Here is a 26,503-nt window from a genome sequence, read left to right as displayed (position 1 = left end):
CAGTTTCTGTTGATTGTTATATAAATTTTTTAACTTTTAACAAATAAAACAAAGGGGATTAAGAGTGCTTACTATTAGCTATATGTGAGCCCCTATACTAGCTAGCATCATATGAAATTCCTTTTCTAATTCTTAAGATTATATATATATATATATATATATATATACACATATATATAAAATATACATGTTATTAACTCATAATAATTATTTTCTGGAATGAACTACAAATGGTAATGACACTAAAATAACATTTAACAAAAAAAAGTAAAAAGGGCATATAACATTCTGAAAATAAATATTAGTTCTCTGTGTAACAGGAACTTAACACATAGTCAGTGACATCAATCAGAGGAACGGTTTACTCTAGAACCCCAAATTACAGGCACCCGTAATGAGGCAGTGCCCTTTTTATTGTTTGTGGTGCCACTCAAAGCTAGTTATTTGGCAGCTTGCCTTCAGCTGGTTGCTCTATGTGTAGCTGAAACAAAAAAATATGACCCAACAGCCAATAAAAATATTAAAATAAAACAAAATGGGATGGTGAAAAATGGAAAAAGCCCCCTTCCTCCCACCACCCTCCAAAAAGGAAGAAGTGTAGGCTATAGACGAAATCTTGCCAAAAAATGTTAGAAACATATTTACTTTGAGGGATCCAACTCTACTAGCAACTCCTTTGCTTTCATCCGGCCGTCTAATTTGCTACAATGAGGGAAGATGGGTAAAAAAGACAGAATAAAGAAAAAGTGAACTTAAAAATTTTTCTAAACATTACTAAATAATACATGCAAAAACAACAATTGACTCTTTGAGATACATCTTAGGAGGCCAAGCCAAGGAGTTAACTAACCCAGAGGCTATATGACATGCTCTGCAGATAGGTTGGTCACTAGAATTCAGTCTTTGTTATGACACTATTCCTAAGATGAGGAAATGGGCACTTACTTTTGGTTATCTTGGGGACTTCTCATGAAGCAGTATCTGGAGTAGTGTTACATTTGCATTTGGCTTATGAAAAACAAAGAATTACAAATATACCTATGCAGAAAACTTTGTCTCCTTTAGTGTCTATTCCATTGTAATATCAGAAAACATCAGTGCTATGACTAGAAACATGAGTGTTCCTTAAGTGGAAAGATCAGTCCTGACAAGCATCATTCTTGACAGGTGACAGAACGAAGCTCCTCTGCTTGTTAACCCAAGCATTGAGGTTGTTCAGCTGTCACTGAGATTCCAATTAAACAACTGTGCTGCCCAACCAGAAAATTTTAATGCCAGACCAAAGTTAGATACATTTACTCCCTCAAAGTTTTCAGTTATTTTTTCCTTTTGGGTAGGATAGGAAAAAAAGAAAAGTAAAGCTGCTATTTTAAAAATTTGTTTCACCTCACTGTGTAAATGAGAAAAGGAAGATTCTAAACCCAATCTAATATACCTATTAGATTAGGTATAAATTAGAAATCCCTTTGCTTTTTAATAGAGCTGTAACAATAATAGTTTGGTTAAAGAGGAAGTCAAACTAAAAAAGAGTAGGGGGGAGATTGGAAGGAAGCTTCAGACCAAGTGCTTTTACATTATGGATTCCTACATGTGCAGAATAACGGTCTCCATTCAGAGCAGCATAGCTCAAGTTAGTTGTGATTCTCTTGCTTGTATTAGGAGACAACTGATGAAGTATCATTGTGATGCCAAATTCCCAGTGTTAAAGTCCTCAGGAAAAATAAGAAATCTGACCGTGCTACAAAATTATAGTTTCTGGAGACAGGCTATAGATTGTCTTATCCCTTTTAGGACATCTCTGATAGCATAAGTAGATTGCTTAGGAATAATACTGAGAAAATTGGATTTTCACTTTGAAAAAAAGCATCTTGATCCATAAGAATTCTGTCAACTTTTGGTTTTATTTGATATAAATAGTTTTTACTAATTCTTCAACATTAATTAAATTTTGTACCCTAAAGATAATCACTGATTCTTACCCTTCTTGGTTGAACAGAGTTCTTAAATTTAGAAACAGTGGATACTAATTAGAATGGAAACAGTCTATAAGAAAGGGCCTCTGGATGGACAGTGAGTTCATATTATTTAGTCATTTTCTTATGCTATTTTCTTTGATTTCAGAGAACATCTTTATATCAAAAGCTATTTTCCATTTTAAATTGACACAATATCTTGATTATAAACAACGTAGTTTTCTATAAAAAAATATAAAGTCTAATGTTTCATGCTGCTTTCTGAAAACTTTTAGAAACTGCATTGTTATATAGTAACAAGTGAACACCATTTTCTACATTATCTTTTATTTCTGGAAAGCTTAAAATTACATCAAGTCCAGCAACATGAGGTAGTTTCTTCAAGGTTACACAGGACATTAATGACAAATCTAAGACCACCACCATTCCTGGTTTCTACTTTAAAGCTGTATTCCCTTAATAGGCCTGGAAATAAATGGGTTGGAAAAAATCTGATGCTTATAATAGGATGTATATGTATACATGTCCCTGTGTGTCTGTTTGTCTATCTCATTTATGGAGGAAATTTTATGTTACCACATTAATGTATGAATGAAAGTTTTCCTAAATCATTTCAATTCCAAATGCAAGTGCAAGTACAAAAGCTTAAAGAATGAAATATAAGAAGAGAAAAGACAATCACCATTGAACTCTGAACATGAAAAACAGACTATATACCAATTTACACAAAGACTTTTAGGAGCAGACAGCTCATCTGTCAATGCTTGACACCAATTTTCTGTATTTAAATCTGATTTTGTGAATCCTTAACTATCGTAAAAGGAAGACTTTAGAAAACCAATGTGGTTATCAAAGCCACAAGTGGTTGTAAATCAGGTGTCATGTGATTTTTTGTGGCTCCTGATATAGGTAATTATCCCTAATATTGAAAAACTTCAGAAAGAACATGAAAAAGATTTGTCACATATACTAAAATTTGAGTTGTAGAGAAAAGTCAAATCGATAGATTTTAAGACATAATGCTCTCATTTATGCTAGTCAACCCTTAATCACCAATTATGGAGTAGTATAAATAAAAGTAATTCACAGCTAATCCAGATACCTGATTACTATTTTTCTTTGATTGGAATTTAAAAGAAATCACAAAAGATTAGCATTTGAATAAAATGAACTTTACTCTTCATGATAATTATAAAAGCCTCACATTGTTAGCTAATTTTATACATATTTTTCTATGAGGCTATAAACATTCTGTATCAATAGCTAAGAGAGGCTAAACTGCAAATGTTTATACTACATATAAGATCACTGCAATATAAATGAAGTTTGAGAATTGGATGTAAAGAATTGTAGGGATAACAGGTTGGTTGAGATTATTAGTTTATAATAATGATATATGAAAACTAAAATGTTACCTGCAAAACAAAAAATATTATCACTAATGATTTTTGTACCCTGAAGAAATCCTTTTATAAATATTTTTACTGAGATTGTAAAGACATAAATCAGAGGATCAAAATCATTTCAATCTTCTATTCAGCCTCTCAGCCTAAATATATTTAACAAGATATCCATTAAAAATTGTCTGAAAAGGGCTTCCCTGGTGGTGCAGTGGTTGAGGGTCCGCCTGCTGATGCAGGGGATGCAGGTTCGTGCCCCGGTCTGGGAGGATCCCACATGCCGCGGAGCGGCTGGGCCCGTGAGCCATGGCTGCTGAGCCTGCGCGTCCGGAGCCTATGCTCTGCAACAGGAGAGGCCGCAACAGTGAAAGGCCCGCGTACCGCAAAAAAAAAAAAGTAAAAAAAAAAAAAAAAAAAAAAAAATTGTCTGAAAAGATTGCACTATATCACCTGTTTTGCAACATTCTGGGAATATTTCTTCAGGAATTAATTACTGGGTAATCTATCCTCAGGAATTAATTACCAGGATGTGGTTACTAAAGTAGTGAAATGACTGCTATTTGTATTCACTTTTTTAAATAAGAGCTTGAATTTTAGATATATCATGCAACAAAAGAAATGGCCTGGGTGCTAACACAATACGGACTGTTGATTCCCTTTGATTTAGCTCAGTTCTCCAAAACTGAGCTCACTGTAAAATTATTTCCATTATTAACAAAGTAGAAAATTACTCCATCTCACCCTCATCTCTCTTGCCAATAATAAGTAGTTGTAAGTGTAATATTTTTTAAAGGCAAAAACAAGATTTTGGAGTAGAAATCCAACTTTGTATTGATTTTTGAAATAAAATATGAAACTTCAAGGAATTTTGGGGGTGTAGAAGCCACTTAAGGTAGGCACCCATATCGCTGGATGTATGCATTAACACATCTCTTTAGCTGCAAGATGTCTGGTGAAGAACTGTGAGAAAAGTTTAATATTTTGTGTGTTTGTTTTATTGGTGAGAGAACGCAGGTCTTAGAGAGGTCCATTAGCTTTTTGGAGACATATCAATAAAAAAAGCATAGCTTATATTAGATTCTCTGGCTCTCAGGTCTCTTCATTAAATTTGGGCTCTCATTATAGAATGACTAATGTAGATTTCCCCCTTTTCTCCCCTCATATATTTTGTATTGATTTAGATTAAGATTGTACAGATTAAAAAAAATTCTGTTTGTTTGTCCTAGGGATTGAATTGTTTTATTTTTAGAATTATCTAACTTACATTCAGAACTACCCTGAGAGACAGACATTTTTAATCCTATTTTATTATGCCAGTTTCTTTTTTAAAGTATGGGTATCAGTGACAGGAAAGAAAACTTTTTTTTTTAGAAATTGTTTCTCTTCCAACCAATATCACTCAGTACATATTGGTACAGCTATAGATTGCTTCTGGTAGTTGTGACTGGAGAAGGAGGTTTTTAAAAAAGTTTTACTTGAGAACTCAAAATTTAAACAAACTCTTGTAAATAAAGAAATTCTTGTGGGGATCCGGTTAATATTTCAATTCACTATATTTCAGCCCTTTCAGTAAAACTGGTGCTTCATTGTAAAACAATTCTGTTTCATTTGTGATTTATTAAGGCAAAGTAAAAAAGAGGAAAGAAAGAAATGAAAGTAAGAGAAGCAATAATTCTATAAGTGTGTCAGGAAAAAATAAACACTCTAATGCATTTCTGGAGAAAGGCAAACCAATAAAAGAATAGAGAAGTTCAAGGAAATATTGCAAAGAATAATGAAGAATTAAGTCAAAAATTAGAATCTTGGTAGCAAGTCACAGCTCTACCAACTGCCCCACCCACTTATGAAAAATTTTTATACTTAGGAGATCCTTTATTTTAAAGGCTCCTATTTCTAATGGTTTATTAACATTTCAAATATTTATTTATATTTTATTGTACATTTATAATTTTGATCCCTAAGTTTCTATAATAGCTTTGATTCCAAAATAATACAGTCTATACAAAATTAGACTTTTAAGCAAGTTATTTCCTGCCCACTAGCCAGAGAATAATTCAATCCATGCTCTTTTTCCCCAAGTTTCGTATCTGTCTAAAAAGAAATAATGAAGCCCATCACAGGTATGGTATAAAAAATTTATTAGGCATTTTGAAATAGATAAGTTTTAATTAGTATGTTTTTAAGAATTATTTATTATTTGTGTAGGAGATAGAAAAAAGTTTATTTTCAAACTTCCACTGAAATACAATTTTCTATCCAGCAAGATTTAGAATGGCTTAGCCTGCATATAAAAATGCTCTGGTATAAACAGAGTTACAAACACAAACAAATAGTTAGCTTTATGAAGATTTGCCATAAATCTGAAAAGCAGGCAAAAGACATCCATCCTCGTCATTACCAGAACCTGTCTACATAACAAAACAAACCAAAAAAAACTTACACTTCTCTGGTTTAAAAAATAATATAGATTATAAAATAACCTGTAATTTAATCCCTATGCAATTTTGTTTACTACTTTTTTAAACTACATATTTTATTTTGAGCATTTTCCTTTGTCATTAAATATTCTTAAAGATATGATTTTTTAGGTTATATAAATAACTCATATATATACATATTATTATATAAGTTATTCAACCATAGACATTAAGGTTGGTTCTAATTTTTCATGAATATGAATAATGCTGTGATAAATAATCTTGTACATAAGTCTTTCATGTCCTCTTTGATAACTTCCATTGAAAAATTTCTGCAAATAATATGATTGGTTAAAACACAAAAAATGTTTTATATATATAGTTTGCTTGCAAGGTTATACAAATTTATATTCCTACTAGTGTGACTAGGAATATTCATGTCACTGCTCATTATAGCATGGATGATTATAATTTAAAAAGTTACCAATTTGACTACAAAATTTTTAACAGATTTCTGTGAGGGTACATTTTTTTCCCCTATAAGATTAGAAGAGCTCTTTTAGGCTATCAAAGCTTTGATAGATTTGTTGTAATTTTTTTTTTTTCTTTTTCACATCTGCTCCGCTATAAGATCCTTGAGGTCATGGTTAGTAAGTCTTTGCATTGCTATATTCCCAAAACCTACTTGACCCAAAACCTATTCCCAAAAGTACTTGACATAATATGCACTAAAAATATTCATTGAATGAATTTCTGAATTAATGTGTGTTTTGTCTTTAATGAAAGTAGGATGGAAAGGGAGAGCAGATAATCCTGAAGTTTTGGGCAAGAAAATACATGGCCAATTTTAGAATATGTATCATTTAAAAATATAAAGATCTAGAAAATAATTTAGTTTGGTATATGTTGTCTATTAAAGTCATGAATGAGACATGGCCCGTTAACTATATAGATTTGAATAATGGCTATATCTAATCAATTCTGCTGGTGAAATAATGTTGGCACAGATTACTTTTGTTGAGCTGCTTTTACACAAAACATACCCCAAATCTTTAAAAAGAAGTTTATAGGAATCAAAGATATTAAATTAACTGAAAGCTAGTATTCTTAATTTCACTATTCCTTGTATTTCTACAGTTCTCACTTCCCTGTCATCCTATAACTTAAACAAAATGCTAGTGAATACCAAGAGAAATCAATATTCCACTTAACAGAGACAAAGCTTGACCTAAATGAGAAAGATCTTAAATGAAGTCAGAACGTTTTCACTTCATAATCTTTAACTTTATGTAGTAGCATGAAATGCAAAAGCTGAAATAAATGTAAATTATTTTACATTAATTGGATATTAACATAATATCAGAGAGAAGGGCTAAAGAGAATGATAATATTTATTCAGTCAGTGTAGAGACTTATTGCAAAGGAACAGAATTATAGGTCTAGAAGGGACTTTAGAGGCTACCTAATTTAGTATCATGATGTTACAGATATAGAAACTGAAGTTTACTAGTTCTAACAAAGGTATAAAGTGGAAGACTAGTACTCAATATTTGGTGCCTGATAGTGCAATACTTTTATATACTCAATACTGTTGACTTTTCAAACAACTTTGGATCCATAATTTTTTTAAATATCTGTCAGTAAATCTGTCAAAGGCAAATGCTAAAGACTGTTCCTTCCAGAATATCATTAAATTGAATTCATGAAGATGCAAAAATGATCTCTTCCTGATATCCATATGAATTATGGGAACCATGGGCCTAAAAGTTTGGCATATACTTTCAACAAAGGTAGAATTAATACAAGTTGCTAAGTTTAATTAAGAGAAGATTCTAAAACACTTCACTTCCAGAAGACTATCACAGAATTATATTTAAAACTAGGAAATAGGTAACAACTAAAATATGCAAAATAGGGACTGGTGAAAAAAACTATGCTATACCCACAAATTTGAATACTGAACAATAATTGATATTAATGTTGAAGAAGATAATTTAAAAACATGTAAATAAAGATGTACATGACATAGAAAGAATGTTACTAAATGAATGAGATAGGTTAAAATATAGTTTCATAACAATAGCTAACATTTAGTGATCGTTTCTTATATTTCAAACACTGTGGTAAGTGATGTATATGCATTTTAAAATTTAAACTTTACAACAACCCTATGAGGCAAATAGTATTATTATTTTTCATTTTATAGATGATTAAGGTTATAGAAGTGAAGTAACGTTCTGAAAGCCACACATTTAGTAAGTGATAAAGCTGAGATTCATTGCCAAGCCTGGAGACTCTGGAACCAGAGCTCTTAATCACTGCCTTGCTATCATGATTCATTTATATAAAATATTTGAATGCATAGGAAAAAAACCCAGAATGATATAAGCAAAGTTTTAACAGTTGTTATTTATTAAAGGCAGTCTTACAGGAACTCTTTTTTTTTTTTTGCTTGTATTAATTTTCTAAAATGAGCATGTATATTACTGTTTTTAAATTAAAAAAAAAAAGACCATGCCACTTATAGACTGTCTAATCTATAAAACTGTTAACTCTATAGCTAATAATTTCTGGTTAGCTATATCTTCTCAGGCTAGCTAATCAAATTTCATTTGTAACTCAGATTCCAAAGTGGTGACTGTACACTTCACAGTTAAGTTATTCTTAGTTTCAATGATAAATATAATTCTGTGAGCATTAAATAATAAGAAAAGGATGGGGCGAATTCCATTTTCAATTTTCATTGTACATAAAGGTAGAGGGGACACTTAATCAGATGAATGAAAAACAGAAATCAATGTAAAGTCCTGTATATTTAGCAGAATGTCAAAGAACAACCATTTAAAATAATTTGTAAACTCAAAATTCATAGCTAAAATATATTATTACTATTTGATTTTAATTTTCTTCAAAGTGTCAACAACTAATTTACCATACTGGATAGTGTCTCTCCTGATAGAAATGATATGAAAACAATCCTTTTTTTGAAGTCTCAAAAATCTGTTTGCTATCAAACTAGAATAAATAGCAAAATAAATATGCTGTTATAAATGAGGAGAAACTAGACAATAATGAATGAGAGTGGAAATCAGTTACTCAAAAGTGTATAGGAGCCAGGCATTTAATGCAAATAAGTAAAGTCGGCTGGAGGGTATAAAGAATGTCAGCTGAGTACTGATATATGTCGTGCTGGCCCAGTAATGTCAATCTGATTTTATTTTTTTGGGGTACGTGGGCCTCTCACTGTTGTGGCCTCTCCCGCTGCGGAGCACAGGCTCCGGACGCGCAGGCTCAGCGGCCATGGCTCACGGGCCCAGCCACTCCGCGGCATGTGGGATCTTCCTGGACCGGGGCACGAACCCGTGTCCCCTGCATCGGCAGGAGGACTCTCAACCACTGCGCCACCAGGGAAGCCCTGTCAATCTGATTTTTTTAGATTAGCTGAAAACTGTATTTTTATTTAAAATCTCACCAAATTTAAATGTTCCAAACTAGTTATAAAAAAGGAAGTCATCCCCAAAGATATCCCTAATAAAATTATCTTCCATCAACTAGGTTATGACTTAAAAGAGGGCTCTCTGTGCACCTATAAGTAGAAAGGAGACCCTAGGGAAACATCAGTTACTATACAAACATAGAAGTAGTATCACGTTGGAAATGAGTAAAGTTAGCTGGGAATTACATTTTCTGGTTGTATCTTCAAGACTTTGTGAAGTCTTCTATTATTTTGAATCAGGGAGGAGAAACTCTGTTCCCTGTCCTAGAATGAATCTAGGGTGAATCATTTATATTAAGCATGGTACCAGTGGTCATTTTCCTAAAGAATAAGATCTCTGAAACGAGAATACCACTGTAACATGGTCTAAATGAAAAAGAGAACACACGTAATTTTGACCCAGGATGTCTCCAAGAAACATAAACCACTCTGCTCATTTGATTATACTAACAGTTCTTTAAGTGTGGTCCACAGACCTGTGAGGGTCCCTGAGATCCTTTCAGGGGTCCACAAGGGCAAATTATTTTAATAATAATACTAAGACATTATTTGTCTCTTACACTATGTTGACATTTGCACCGATAGTACAAAAGCAATGGTGGGTTGGTACTATAGTAAAAAATTAAGGCAGTGGATCCAAATAGTGTGAATAGTTATTGTATTATTCACCACTATGTACTAACAGTTTAACACTTTCCTCAATGAAACAGTAAATAGTAACTCAATTTAATTAAAGCTTGTCCCTTGAGTGTGATAAAATGGAAAGTATGAAATAAAATACTTCTGCTGCATAAGAAAGAATGACAGTTGTCTCAGGTTAAAGTACTTAGGCAATAGTTTGAGTTGCAAGCTGAACTAGCCAGGTTTTGCACAGAACAATTTTTCCTTGAAACAATGTCTGACAAACTATGACTATTCAGACTTAGATGTCTGGTAGGCATTTTCTTGAAAATGAATGAAGTGAGACTGTCAATTCATGGAAAACAGACAGGATTTGTTGGGTTTTTTTTTGTTTTTTTTTGCCAAAGAAGAAACTCTACGTTTTAAGCAAAAATTAGAACTGTGGAAAATGTATATCACCATGAGCTTGAGAGCTTCCAATGCTTCCAAGGCATTTTTAATGAGCTTGGTGGTTATATTAATTAAAATGATTTTGGATATAGTCAACACTTGGAAGAACTTATATTTTCCATGTGATCAAAAAATATGTTACAAAATCATACCTGTTTATAAGATCCAATAAACGTTCAGGACAGACCAATGGATTTTTTTTCCCCAGAACAAACAACTTTTTATTGAAGTATAGTTGATTTACGATGTTGTATTAGTTTCAGGTGCATAGCAAAGTGATTCAGTGATATATATATATATATATATATATATATATATATATATTCTTTCTCAGATTCTTTTCCATTATAGATTATTATAAGGTATTGAACAGTTCCCTGTGCTATAGAGTAGATCCTTGTTTATTTTATATACAGTAGTGTGTCCAACAGATTTTAATACATAGGAGTATGAAATTGTCCTTGACAGGGTTTTAGATTCTACGCTTCAACTAACTTTTTTTTTTTTTTTTTTGTACGCGGGCCTCTCACTGTTGTGGCCTCTCCCATTGCAGAGCACAGGCTCCGGACACGCAGGCTCAGCGGCCATGATTCACGGGCCCAGCCGCTCCGCGGCATGTGGGATCTTCCCGGACTGGGGCACGAACCCGCGTCCCCTGCATCGGCAGGTGGACTCTCAACCACTGTGCCACCAGGGAAGCCCTACGCTTCAACTAACTTTTAATAGACTACTAATTGAAAAATTTTGATGTAGTGTCAAAGAATATCCACAATTATAAGAAAATGTTATTAAGATAGTCCTTTCTTTTCTAACTACGGATCTGTGAGGTTGGATTTGTTTCTTCATATGCTTCAACCAAAATAACATATCACAACAGATTGAGTACAGAAGCAGATGTGAGAATCTACCTGCCTTCCATTAAACCAGACATCAAAATGAATGTGAAGAAAAAGTAAAACAGTGCCATCCTTTTTAGTAGATTTTAAAATTTTTGGAAAATATTTTTCCCATAGCAGTATTATTTATATTAACATAGAAAGGCCTTATTATTCTCATTTTGAAGCAAATAAATAAACATTTAAAAAATTTCTAAGTTTTAATTTTCAGTGCAGTAAACATCACCAACTATAATTCACATAAACAAACTATTTGAGGTCCTTAATAATTTTTAAGTTTGTAAAGGGGTCCCGAGACCATTAAGTTTGAGAGCTGCTGGATCTGACCAATAACGTTGAGAATATTATTGCTCAATAACCAACGCCCCCATGGGACAGTTAACTTTGAACACAAAAAAAATATATTTTTATGTCCAGAGGATGTATTTTATTAAATTAATTAATGTTATTAATTCAGTTTTTCCCAACCTTTTTGGTGTTTGTTGACTCCACATGTAGAACCCATACATTTCTACAATGTCATTAACTGCTGAACAGTTGTTGATATACCATTGTTGACATGACTTCAGACAAAGGCAAAGAAACCTGATGTTTAGTGTAGTCTTACTGATTTTATTTAGGCTCTCAAAAATAGTGGAAAATCATTTGTAGTCCTCAGTTATTGCCTTGATCTAGGCTAGAATTTTAGAAATTTCATGACATTCTCCAGAGACCTGGGAACCAATGAACTAGCCATAGTACACAATCACTCTGATGTTCACAAAGGAAAGTGGTGATAATATGGAATAGTTTGTAAAAACTAACATCCTAGGAAAAAAATCTCAGAGAAAATATTACCCTGGATCAAATATTACTGGATCAAATAATGCCATTTTATATGTAAAGGAAATCACACTGCCTTTCAAACATACACATTAAAAACTTTGAGTTAAGAAAATATTCTTTAACCAGAGTAATATAAATTCTTTTGCTCAAAGGACAATAACAGAAGCCTAGAGAGAAGTCATAATTCTGCATTTTGTTTGAATATAAGATTAGACATTATTACTAATTATTAAACGAACACATACTACCTAAAGATATTTCAATATATACATTTAAATTATTTTATAAACTTCAGTTTAATTAGGGAGAATTTATATTTTCTTCTTAAGGGGAAAAAAAAAGAACTTGCTGGTTAGTCTGGGCACAAAATTCTATTCTAACCTTTGAGGTACAAGGGAATATGTGACAAGAGATTACATTTATTCATTTATTTATTTTAGTCAAACTTCAGATGCTTAGGGAATAAAAGGAAAATTGAATTGGTCTTTGTAAAAAATTCTCTATTTTAATAACATCTATAGGGAATGGTGAATTGATTGGAAGTTTGGAATTTTTTTCTTTTTTGTTCTGGTTATTATGCTCTACAACAAGCCTCTTGATTCTAATAGAGGTGCTGCTGCCTTTCATAATTGAAAATCAGAACTCATTTAAGTTGTGGACCATGCTCACTTTAAAACGCAGTTTGTTACAGAATTATTCTTTTAGCAAACCATTTTTGGGAGACTATCACCATTTTAGAACTTGAGTCCTCTAGATATTGCCCATTCATAGAATCTACATACTATTTGACTTTTTTGACTTAGGCACTAATTTACTTAGGGCAATGAAAGACTAAAATCCCAAGTTTGTTTTTAAAATATACTTCACTGTGTTCTCAAGCAAGAGAAGTGAAAATCAATTGTCATTTCAGTCAGATTTCATTAAAAGAAAATATCTGATATGAAAGAGAAACGACTTTCTCCATATACAGAAAAATATGTCATTTCAGCAAATAAATTTTTGCTGGAGACAATGTCATTCTATGAAGAACTGTTTAGAAAAGATAACACCTTGTTGTCCTTGTTAGATTGTGATGAGTGTACTGAAAAGGAAATCCAAACTTTGTATGTTTTACAGATCGTGTTCTCACTATAGCTGGAGAATCTTAAAGGATCAAAGCACAATCAAAGAACAATTATATTGCAGTGAGCATAAAAAACGTGAATTTAAAATAATGTTTAATATTACATTGTTGACCTCACAGGAATAGATGCATACATACAAATGGACAGAAAGTTTTCATCTTAAATCCTCCCCCATGATAAAAAGCTACAGAGGGAAAGGTTGGAACTGTTAGTTTTTAATCATAATTTGGTTATTTAACTCTTCTGTGTTTTCACAAAGACTAGGGTAAGTGTTTCTGATGGTTATTCCCAGAGTATTCTGTACTCCTGCTGATAAATCATAGCACTTATTATACTTTATTATAATTTATAGTTGCCTGTTTTATCTGTTTGTAAAGCCAAGAACAATGTTATTTGCTCACCACTGCTTTCCCAGAACCAGGCAAAGACTTATTTAATAGATTAATAACCCTGTTGGGGAGGCAAGGATTACCAGCTTCATCACAGACAAAAAGCTCAGAGAAGTTGAGCAAGTTGCTTATTGCAGTGTAGTAATTAAGTAGAGAAGTCAGCATTTGAATCCAGGTTGTCTATTATCAAGTCAAGTGCTCTTTCTAGTGCTCATCTTTTAAGACTGTATTGTATTTCCGATGTAAAGAAAACATATTCGCACATATATTTCTACACATGACAGACTGCATGCCTAATCTGAAACATGGAAGGGGTATTTCTATGGGGTTTGGCAAACAGTAATATGTACTAAATTATAAATATCCCATCTAAGATGCAGTAACGATAACAATGTCAAACTCAACTTGTGTTCTAATCTTGTGCTAAGATATCATTCCTGGGATGTCTCATACATATATTAGATTGAAAACATTCAAAACCAAAATGTATTAACCACTCTCCTTTGCTTTTTCTCTTTTATTCCTTAGTATAGTTAATAACATCATTTACCCATATCTCAAATTAGAAACCTGACTTTCTTTTTGATTTCTTCTCTGCCCTAAATTTTTATGCTATAAAATTAAAATAAAGAATTCATCTAGAACAGATTAATGTCCTAAAACCTACATCCTTGAAATTTGACTCAGCAGGCAAAGGCAAAAAAAAAAAAAGTCATTATTTAAAATAAAAAAGAATTGATACCTGAAGTTGAATTTTGAAGTCACTGAATTAGGTTATTTATGTACTAATGAAGTTTTAGTCTGAGAGTTCTTGATTGGTGAATACTACCTGTAAGGTGGTCATTTCTGCTGAATATAATTCTCAAAACCTCCACCTGGCAAAAAAGCTTTTATTTTATTTTATTCATCTTTCATGTCCCTGGTGAAATGTTACTCCTTAGAGCGGGCTTCTCTGATCATCTCATCTAAGTGAGGTTTCCCTCCTTTTATTTTCTATCACTACACTTTTTTACTTCTCCTTAGCGTGAATTTCAATGTATCATTATTAAGTTACTGTAAAAGTATATTTATTATAATTTAAACAGTTATTTTAAATAAATTTATTTTAAAAATACCTATTTACTTCAATATACCATTGACTAAACTGTAAACTCCATGAGGGCAGAGATTATATGTCACTGATATAAAAGTACATATAAAAGCATCTAGTTTACATTCAATTAAGCAGTCTTATAATTTGAGACTTTTAATAGGAGGATTAATTTGATTATCTTCAGTTCTTTTTAAAATATACAAACTAATTTTTCTATTATATTACTATTCCGATTTAACTGTAAAAGTTTAATTTTAAAATTACAACAAAGCAATAATTTTATCTTTGAGATTACATTCTGGTGTTGGTAAAAATTATTTAAAAGAAACAGAATCTTATTCCTAGACAAAAATACAGAAAAAAATTCCTGAAAAAAAAGATATTCAAATATTGTTTTATTTGAATTTACTGTCAATGTGAACAGCTAAGTGTTAACTATGGAAAAAATATCAAGACAAGCCACTTCCTCCCCTAAAATTTTGCAATAAGCAAATTAACTTAATGTAGAAATTTGGAGTGATTTTTAAAACTGTATTTAATATTCTCTTTGCAATTAAGATGTAATTGCAGAGTTTTAAAAAGGCTCAAGAACTACTATGTATAATTAAACTTAGCTTAAAATATTTATGTACACAGTATATCACTAAGAAAAAAATACTGTGTCTTAGATAATTCTGTATTCCCATCATTAAGGTCTTAATATTTGGTGAATGAGTAAATTTTATACTGGACTTAACATCTAGCTTTAATTATTCCCAGACTTTATAAATGAGTACAACTTACACTGTTGGAATTTAATGAAGTCAAATAAATTATTTTGTTTTAAAAATTTATAAGATATGGATGAGATTCTTCTACCCAAATTATGTCTTGAGAACTCCATGTTTTCATTCAGTTGAAGATGTAGCTGACTGGCACCCCATGTATAAATGTATAACATACATTTTATATCTAGAATGTTTTTATAGTTTTTCTTTATTGAAGATTTAGGACGTCAATTTTTTTAAACTATAAAATTAATATCAGCTATTTTTGACACAAGTCTAAAAACAATGATATACAACAGTTAACACTCTGAAGACTTTGCTGAAAAGGTTGTACCATGGAATGTAAAAACAACTGCACTACACATATCAAGAATTGCTTGAGATTACTTCTAGTTAAATTCAATGATAATATTCATAAAACTCATAGAAAAGCTGGAATTGAGGAAGATAGCTATATAAGTCCTTAAATCTGATGACAGTGAAAAAGCCACAGTTTGAAAAATTACCTAGAGAGCCCTGAAATAAATTTACTGTATAGCCTGATATCTAACGTCATATCCTATTAAATAAGAAGGAATGTTACTGTTAAGCTTTTGATGCCAATAGTGGATCTATCCCATAGAAAACTTGAAAGCACAAATGACTAACTTTGCCAGGAAAGAGATATTCCAGGAAAAAGCATCACAGTCATAATTAGGTTTGCTACTCAATTTTTCACATACATGAAGATGTCAGGTAGCAAATAAATGTCTAATCCTCCCCCCACCCCCTTACATGATTCAGTACTTGGGAAAAATTATAAAAAATAAATACTAAGACACTTCCTCCCTCCCCCAAAGGTTGGCATTAAAACTTTCTTTCTAATCAATTTAGATTTGTTTCCAAATATTAGGCAGCAACATTCCAAGTTGAATATGTTTGAAAAAATTTGGAATGATACTAGAGCAGGGAGCTACCCCTGCCTGGACAAGTTAAAAAAAATCCCTTTGGTGATATTATTTTATTTTGTTAATCTTACTGTTTATTGCCCAGAAACACATTCATCCCCTGCATAAATAACTTCACTTCTATACTAATAAGTATGCTAAAAAGTAATAAGTCTACAACAAAGAAACAGGAGCTACACAAAGTAATACCTATCGCTGTGAGGTGGTAGGCATTTTGAATGAAATTTCTATTGCTCTATTGTTGGCCTAATACGACAATCTGTGAAACATTAGGTGGTAACTATGCTATAGCCCATTAATTTTTCATCGTGTTATCTTGCATGCAATCCAATCTTGACAAGCGGAGGGAAGTATTGGTTGGTTAGTTTTCCCAGATTCACATAGCAGAGCAGGTGTAAGGTGCCAAGGAACTGTACTTACTTTTGGTGTTGGGCAGGAAGCTGTAGATAGGCGAGATGTAGCCTGAGCACGAGGAGATTCTGAAGGAGTAGTGCTGAGGGAGGCTGTGTCTCGTGGGAGCACCTGAACGCCACGAGAAATGATGGAGTCTGGAATCTGGACAAGAGGAACAAGTATGGTTTAATATGCTGAAAATACCAACAACATGTAAAATCAATACCCACATCAAACATTTTTTGAGGGGGGCATTCTTTGCTGCTGAGCTCTCAGATATTTGGTCTCACTCACTGTTACGTATGAATGCATCCAACAATTTGGGATAGGGTAGAAACCTTCAGATTTAAAATATTTTCCTTGGCCAAATAATATTTCATCAAAGCTTTTTTTATGAGGCAGTACAGAATTGTAGTGAGAAGTAAAGTGTTTGGCATTCATATACTGGCTCTGCCACTTAATAGTTATTTAATTCCTAGATATTTTCCATTTCCCTTTCAGATTCATTCTCCACCCTTCTTCACTCTCTCTGTTTGAAGCTAACCTGTATAGATAGAATCAATAAGCTATTTTGTGCTCTCTGGTTTCTAGCTGGGCTCAGCTAATAGGAGCCACTGTCAGGAAACTGAAGAGTTGTAGGAGAGTAAGGTCTGACATTTATTCCCCTGGCTCCTTCTCTACCAGGTCACCGTAGGTTGGCTAAGATCACAGCCCCTATCAGATGACCCTTGCCTTCGGCTCTTTTCTGGATTCCAATAGCAGCTCCCTCCCTTGCCCCATTAGGACTAGGAGTATTAATGATCCCCACTATTACTAGTCCCAGGGTGCTGCATCATGTTTTGTTGCTTTCCCTAAAATCTGCCCAAGCTTTTGTAAATATCATAGTCCTTTATTAAACTCTTTTCAATTATCCATTTAAGTATGCTGTGACTTTGCTGGGATACTGATGGATATATTTTTTTAACTTGCCATTTCCTTTACCTAAAAAATGTAGATAATGATAGCATTTACCTCACCAGATTATTGCTGAGGGTTAAATAAGATAATGTATATAAATTATGTAACACTTACAAGTAGTTAATACTTAATAAATGTTGGCGATTGCTAGTTATTATACCTATCAATAGGGTAAAGACTGATGTAACTGAATATTACTACTGTAAAAACATATAAATGTAAGGACAAATAATGTGGATTATTAAAAAAATATTAATATTTACGTTGATTATAAAATTTATTATTTGGGGCTATGCATAATTTAGTTCATGTTCTGGGCTAGTACTAGTGAGTGTAGGTCTTCTAATCTCAAAATGACAACTTGACTACTTTCAAGCAATTATCATTCAATCAACAAATATTACTTACTATGTGAAAAGAAGAAAACAGCAGCCAGATTTTGTGACTAGAAAGGTGCTCTCTATCTAACACACCATCTCTTTCTCACAAAGGACATATTATTTTCATAAATGCTCTTTTATTTAGTTTCCATACCTACATCCTCAGTACCAAAGGTACTGCCACCATTTCAGGGCTTAACAATTTATGTGATTTATGAACAATAACCCCATAACTAGGACAAAAAGCAATGGGAATTCTGAGAAGAAAAATAGCTCCATTTGCTACTATATTTGAATAGTGAATTGCAATAAATATTTTAAAGAAATGGAAGCAGTCTAATTTAGAAGAGCTATATGTTGTCACTTATGTCTAATATAAAAGGCCATGTATTGGAAAGAAAAAGGTCAAATGCCCCTATTATATTTCACATAATACCACGTTTCTCTCTTTCACAGAAATTACCCATACTTATACTACATTTATATGTATGCTAGTTTGATCAATGTCTATCTCCCACACCAGAATGCATTGTCATGATGATGGAACTGTGTTTTTGCTACTACTGTACATCCAGTACCTAATGAAGCATCTGCACAAAGTAGTATACATGTATGATGTATATTTCCAGACTTACACACACACACACACACACACACACACACACAATCTTCATCCCCCCAATAAACAAAAGAGTAGGATATTTGAGGAAGAAGGTAACTTTAAATTGTGAGGTACATACTTTTGGGTTACTAGCCTGGAAATACAGAATTAACTATTGGAAATATGAGACTGGAGCTCAGGAAAAAGTTAGGGATTGGATATATACTTTGGGAATTATCACTGAAGGTGGTAGTTTCAGTCATGCAAATATTTCAGGTCACCCAAGGAGGGCATGTAAAAGAACAAAAGATGACGGTTCAAAATTCTAGGTGATATCCATAAGGGGTTAACAGAAGAAAAGGAATTAGGGAAAAAAAAGCCCTGTAAATGGTATGATGATACAATCTTGTTTTCCTTGAATAATCTGGGTTTATATCTATTATCCTGACTTTATTAAATAACACATCTTCTCACTTTCAGAAGTGTTTCAGTTTGGAAGATAAATTATTTGGTCTTCCTATCTTTAAGAAACAGAGACAAAAGAGGAAAATTAAGACAGAGTGAACATAAGGGAAGAGAAAAGAGAAGAAAGATGTTACAAAAGATGTTACAAAATATCAACTATTGGGGAGAACAGGAGTAAGGTGAGAGTTGAAAAGATGCCATTAGATCTAGCAATTAAAGAAGATACAAGTAAAGTAAAAAGAATAGAAACGAGTTGAGGAAGCAAGTGGGGATGACAAACCAGGGTAACTGGTGGAAAAAAAAGAGAGACATTCACTAATATTCTTTTCTTTGGTGCTTGGAATGAAGATCTATCTAATGAGAAAAATGGGAAGTAAAAGTGGGAAAGATAACTCTAGGAGCATCATAAAAATCTGGAAAAATGCATTGATGACTGAAGCATGGAGGATAACTAAGGCATTGGCAAAGGAAATATCAACCACCATTGAGAATCCAGTTAATCCTGGCAACCATAAATTTCCAATTTCATTATGTAATATAGTGTGGAAATAAAACTTCACCCATCTCAAAAAAGAAAGTTATGCTACAGACAGAGACTTAGAAATTATTTGCAGAGATAAGATTGTGGAAGCTACAGAAATAGATGAGATCTGAAAGACAAAGACCTTATGGAAAGAATACAGCAAAACAGAAAAAGGAGAAAGAAACAGACATTAAAGAACAAGATAGAGGTGGTCATTAGTAACCTAAAAGAAAGCGATTATTTGATGAAGATAGATACCTCAATAGAGGTGGTAAAGAAAAAAGTTGGAGGAAAAGGATGCAGTGAATATGGATAACTCTGTTGTACAGTGTTTGTAATGTTTCCTTTTTGGAGATATTATGAACAATTCTTGTTCATGTACCATAATTCCCACATGCATTAATTCTAGGATATATATACTCAGAAACAGAATTGCTGGTTGTAGGGTGTGAATACTTTCTTTTACAAATTCCCAAATTGGTTAAGTCAATTTATATGTCTATCAAAAGAAAATGGTGACAATTCCTCTTACTCCACTACTTAGCTCTACCTAGTATTGTCAGTATTATTAATTCTTCTTCAAATGGGTTACTAAAAATGTCTTAATGTGTGTGTTTTTTAAAAGTCTTTATTGAATTTGTTACAAGATTGCTTCTGTTTTATGTTTTGATATTTTGGATGCGAGGCACGTGGGATCTTAGCTCCCTGACCAGGGATCAAACCCACATCTCCTGCATTGGAAGGTGAAGTCTTAACCACTGGACTGCCAGGGAAGTCCCCTTAATGTGGTTTTAATTTCTTTTCCCATCATTGTTAATGAGAGTAAATACCTTTTCATGTTTATCAGCTATTTAGATGTTCTCTTCTGTAAAGTCCCTATTCAATTTGCCCTATTTTTCCCTTATTAAGTCATTCATTTTTTATTGAATTGTTACATTTCTATATCTATTCTGGATAACAAGTCCTTTATCAGTTTTATATGGTGTAAATATCTATTCCTACTATGTAGCTTGCCTTCTTTATCATGTATTGTGATGAACAGAATATTTTAATTTAAATTTAGTTAGCTCTATCAATATTTTCCTTTATAGTTAAGTGGTTTTTGTGTCTTAAAAGGAATCCTTTCTGAGTGACATCAGTAGAAAGGTAGAGTAGGTAATGTCAATAGTCCACACCTCTACTAAAGAAGTGAATAAACTAACAAAATCTGTCAGAATCAACTTTATCAGAAATCTAGAAACTAATCAAGTTTACAGCAGCCAGGTGAATGCTTAATCAAAACCCCCCACAAAACCCCCCAATTGATCCCCTACTATATAGCTCAGTGATGGCCTTGAAGACACAGCCTACATGTCTGGTAAAGGTTCTGAATACTGAAGGGAAACAAACCTTATTCTCAAGGGTTGTGGTTGTTTCAACATGTCTGGTACCTCACTGAAGGATACTCTCAAAGGGCTTTCCTTTATTTTCCCTATCTTGGAACACTCCCATGGCTCAGGCAACTAACTGGAGGGGAGGTTATCCAAATATTTAAAGTCAAACATATTAGCCACTGCTGTCTGGGCAGTGGATAACAGGTGGAATGAATAACAGATTAACTTAAAAACCTGGGAGGAAAGGCCATGTAATGAGATGCTTTCAGGCATAAGAGCTTTGAAAAGCTCCCAGATATTCCTGAGTTCCAGGAGGTCATGATTATGCCCAAGGCAATGCACATGCTTAGAAGACTTCACCTAATGTTTCACCTCTTGCTGAACTAAAGATTTTGCACAAGTAGGAAGTGAAGATTAGGCAGAGTAGTAAACTGCCTGGCTGAGCATTGAAGGCATGCTCCAATATACAAAAAGAGCTCATCTGCAAAGAATGGGAGATTTTCCTTTTCTGTATATTTATATTTTCCAGGCATTTAAGGAAATTATGTCAAATCACTAGCTGACTACGAAGCTAATGGAACAGAGACTTCAGTGGCCACACACAACAAAGAAGAACAGACTTGACAAAAGTAGTTCAGATATTTGTAGTGAGGTGGATGGACCTAGAGACTTTCATACAGAGTGAAGTAAGTCAGAAAGAGAAAAACCAATACCGTATGCTAACACATATATATGGAATAGAAAAAAAAAGAAAATGGTCAGAAGAACCTAGGGGCAAGACAGGAATAAAGATGCAGACCTCCTAGAGAATGGACTTGAGGATACAGGGAGAGGGAAGGGTAAGCTAGGACAAAGTGAGAGAGTGGCATGGACATATATACACTAGCAAATGTAAAACAGATAGCTAGTGGGAAGCAGATGCACAGCACAGGGAGATCAACTCGGTCCTTTGTGACCACCTAGAGGGGTGGGATAGGAAGGTTGGGAGGGAGGGAGATGCAAGAGGGAAGAGATATGGGGACATATGTATATGTATAATTGATTCACTTTGTTATAAAGCAGAAAATGACACACCATTGTAAAGCAATTATACTCCAAGAAAAATGTTAAAAAAAAAAAGCAGTTCAGAAAAGTTAATCAACAAACAAACAACAACAATTATAACAAGCAGTAATAACATACCCTGGGGACGGGAGAGAATTTGATTTCCAGAGTTGCTACTAGAAATGTTCAAAGGGCCCAGTTTTCAACAAAAAAATTATATGGTATGCAAAGAAACAAGAAAGTATGACCCATGTATAGGAAAAAAAAAAAAAAAAAAAGAAGAAATAGAAATTGTTCTTGAGAAAGTCCTGACACTGGGCTGACTAGAAAAAGCTTTTAAATTAACTAACTGAAATATATTCAAAAAGCTAAAAGCAACCATGGAAAAGCACTAAAGAAAGCATGATAATGATGTATCATTAATAGGGAATATCAATAAAGAGGTAGAAATCATAAAAAGAAACCAAATAGGAATTCTAAAGTTGAAAAGTATAACTAAAATAAAAAATTCACTACAAGGGTTCAGTACAAGATTTGAGCAAGCAGAAGAAAGAATCAATGAACTGAGGAGCAGAAATAAATAAAGAATAAAGAAAAATGAACAGGGTTTAAGAAACATGTGGGAAAACAATAAATGTACCAAGATATGCATAATGGGAATCCCACGTAGAAGAGAGAAAGAGGCAGAGAAAATATTTGAAGAAATAATGCCTGAAAACTTTCAAATTAGATGAAATACATGAATCTACACATCCAAGAAACTCAACAACCCCAAGATGGATAAACTCAAAGAGATCTACAACTAGATATATAATCAAATTACTGAAAGTGAAAGGAGAGAATCCTGAAAGCAGCAAGAGAAAAGCAACTCAAGGGATCCTCAATAAGAATTGTAGCTGATTTTTCAACAGAAAGCAAAGGGGTTGGTTGGCAGTGGGAAGACATACTCAAAAATGCTGAAAGAAAAATAATCTGTCAATGATAATTTTTCTGTCTGGTAAAACTACACTTCAAGAATGAAGGAGAAATCAATACATTCTCAGATAAACGAAAACTGAGAGAGTTCAGTGCTAGAAGACCTGCCTGACAAGAAATGCTAAAGGGATTCCTTCAGGCTGAAATGAAAGGACACTAGACAGTAATTTGGAATTCATATAAAGAAACAAACAACACTGGTACTCTACATAGGTAAACATAAAAATCACTATTAATGTATATTTTGGGTCATGAATCTGTATTTTTCCTATATAATTTAAAAAAAAACTACATAAATCTGTGTTGATGGGCACACAATGTATACATATATAATTTGTTAAAATAACAATATAAGTGAGGGAGATAGTGAAAAGTTTTTGCATAATATTTAAACTAACTTGCTATTAATTAAGACTAGATTGTGACAAATTAAGATGTTAACTGTAATCTTCACAGCAATCTCTAAGGAAATAATGAAAAAATATTTGGTAAAAGAAATGAGAGGAAAAACAAAATGGTACACTAGAAAATATCTATTAATCAAAAAAGAAGGAAGTAATGGAGGAAATGAGGAACAAGAACAACAACAAAAGACACTGAAAAAAAAACAGTGAACTGGAAGAAATCTTACCTTATCTGTAATTACATTAAATATAAGTGGATTAAACTACTCAATTAAAAGGCAAAGACTGGCAGAATAGATTAAACCCCCCTCAAAAAAACAAAACAAAACAGAACAAACCCATGATCCAAGTATATAGTTTAGATCCAAAGACCCATATTGGTTGAAGGTGAAAAACTGGAAAAAATATTCCAGACAAACAGTAATCGAAAGAGAGCTGGAGAGGACGAGGGGAAGGTGGTGGAAGAGTAAGACGCGGAGATCACCTTCCTCCCCACAGATACACCAGAAATACATCTACACGTGGAACAACTCCTACAGAACACCTACTGAACGCTGGCAGAAGACCTCGGACCTCCCAAAAGGCAAGAAACTCCCCACGTACCTGGGTAGGGCAAAAGAAAAAAGAATAAACAGAGACAAAAGGATAGGGACAGGACCTGCACCAGTGGAAGGGAACTGTGAAAGAGGAAAGGTTTCCACACACTAGGAAGCCCCTTCGCCGGCGGAGACTGCAGATGGTGGAGGGAGAAATATTTGGAGCCGAGGACGAGAGCACAACAACAGGGGTGCGGAGGGCAAAGCGGAGAGATTCCTGCACAGAGGATCGGTGCCGACCGGCACTCACCAGCCCGAGAGGCTTGTCTGCTCACCTGCCAGGGAAGACGGGGCTGGGAGCTGAAGCTTGGGCTTCGGTCGGAGTGCAGGGAGAGGACTGGGGCTGTCGGCCTGAACACAGCCTGCAGGGTGTTAGTGCACCACGGCTAGCCGGGAGGGAGTAGAGGGGAAAGTCTGGATCTGCCGAAGAGGCAAGAGACTTTTTCTTCCCTCTTTGTTTCCTGGTGCGTGAGGAGAGGGGATTAAGAGCGCTGCTTAAAGGAGCTCCAGAGACGGGCGTGAGCCACGGCCAAAAGCATGGACCCCAGAGATGGGCATCAGACACTAAGGGTGCTGCTGCCCCCAGCAAGAAGCCTGTGTGAGAGCACAGGTCACTATCCACTATCCTTCCGGGAAGTCTGTGCAGCCCGCCACTGCCAGTGTCCCGGGATCCAGGGACAACATCCCCGGCAGAATGCACGGCGCCTCAGGCTGGTGCAACGTCATGCTGGCCTCTGCCGCCACAGGCTCGCCCTGCACTCTGTGCCCCTCCCAACCCCAGGCCTGAGTGAGCCAGAGCCCCCGAATCAGCGGCTACTTTAACCCCGTCCTGTCTGAGGGAAAAACAGACGCGCTTTGGCGACCTACACGCAGAGGCAGGGCCAAATCCAAAGCTGAGCCGCTGGGAGCTGTGAGAACAAAGCAGAGAAAGGGAAATCTCTTCTAGCAGCCTCAGAAGCAGCGGATTAAAGCTCCACAATCAACTTGATGTACCCTGCATCTGTGGGATACATGAATAGACAACAAATCATCCCAAATTGAGGAGGTTGACGTTGAGAGCAAGATTTATGATTTTTTCCCCTTTTCCTCTTTTTGTGAGTGTGTATGTGTATGCTTCTGTGTGAGATTTTGTCTGTATAGCTTTGCTTCCACCATTTGTCCTAGGGTTCTACCCGTCCTTTTTTTCTTAATAATTTTTTTTTATTTTAATAACTTTATTTTACTTTATCTTTCTTTCTTTCTTTCTTTCCTTCCTTCCTTTCCGCCTTTAGACAACGAATCATCCCAAATTGACGACGTGGACTTTGAGAGCAAGATTCATGATTTTTTCCTCTTTTCCACTTTTTCTGAGTGTGTATGTGTGTGCTTCTGTGTGAGATTTTCTCTGTACAGCTTTGCTTCCACCATTTGTCCTAGGGTTCTATCTGTCCATTTTTTTTCTTAATAATTTTTATTTTAATAACTTTATTATATTTTATGTTACTTTATTTTCTTTCTGTTTTTACCTTCTTTCCCTCTTTCCTTCCTTGCTCCCTCCCTCCTTTCTTTCTACTTCTACTACTTCTTTCCTTGTACTTTTTCTAGCTTTTATTCTGAGCCGTGTGGATGAAAAGCTCTTGGTGCTGCAGCCAGGAGTCAGTGCTGTGCCTCTGAGGTGGGAGAGCCAACTTCAGGACACTGGTCCACAAGAGACCGCCCAGCTCCACATAATAACAAATGGCAAAAATCTCCCAGAGATCTCCATCTCAACACCAGCACCCAACTTCACTCAATGACCAGCAAGCTACAGTGCTGGACATCCTATGCCAAACAACTAGCAAGACAGGAACACAACCCCATCCATTAGCAGAGAAGCTGCCTAAAATCATAATAAGTCCACAGACAACCCAAAACACCACCAGAGGTGGACCTGCGAGCCAGAAAGACAAGATCCAGCCTCATCCACGAGAACACAGGCACTAGTCCCCTCCATCAGGTAGCCTACACAACCCACTGAACCAACCTTAGCTACTGGGGACAGACACCAAAAACAACGGGAACTATGAACTGCAGCCTGCAAAAAGGAGACCTCAAACACAGTAAGATAAGCAAAATGAGTAGACAGAAAAACACACAGCAGATGAAGGAGCAAGATAAAAACCCACCAGATCTAACAAATGAAGAGGAAATAGGCAGTCTACCTTGAAAGAATTCAGAATAATGATAGTAAAGATCATCCAAAATCTTGGAAACAGAATAGACAAAATGCAAGAAACATTTAACAAGGACCTAGAAGATCTAAAGATGAAACAAACAACAATGAACAACCCAATAAATGAAATTAAAAATACTCTAGATGGGATCAATAGCAGAATACCTGAGGAAGAAGAACGGATAAGTGACCTGGAAGACAAA

General features: G+C 34.4%; 1 protein-coding gene across 16 annotated transcripts in view; it reads right to left on the bottom strand.

Moving 5' to 3' along the window:
• Positions 1-26,503, bottom strand: part of GPHN (gephyrin) — a 621,731-nt gene that overhangs the window by 215,068 nt on the left and 380,160 nt on the right. For 11 of the 16 annotated variants that reach the window (XR_007475727.1, XM_049706378.1, XM_049706375.1 and 8 more), the window contains 2 exons: positions 16,819-16,953; positions 646-702 (listed from right to left, as the gene is read on the bottom strand). Coding sequence is in view for 15 of the 16 variants with exons in the window: in XM_049706378.1 (XP_049562335.1) it covers positions 646-702; positions 16,819-16,953 (192 nt within the window). In the remaining variant the exon portion in view is untranslated. The remainder of the gene's footprint in view (positions 1-645; positions 703-16,818; positions 16,954-26,503) is intronic. The other 5 variants (XM_049706377.1, XM_049706376.1, XM_033428565.2 and 2 more) reach the window with 1 other exon arrangement.

Source organism: Orcinus orca, chromosome 2 (assembly GCF_937001465.1).
Source record: "Orcinus orca chromosome 2, mOrcOrc1.1, whole genome shotgun sequence".
Classification (NCBI taxonomy): domain Eukaryota; kingdom Metazoa; phylum Chordata; class Mammalia; order Artiodactyla; family Delphinidae; genus Orcinus; species Orcinus orca.
This window is presented reverse-complemented; position numbering and strand designations above follow the sequence as displayed.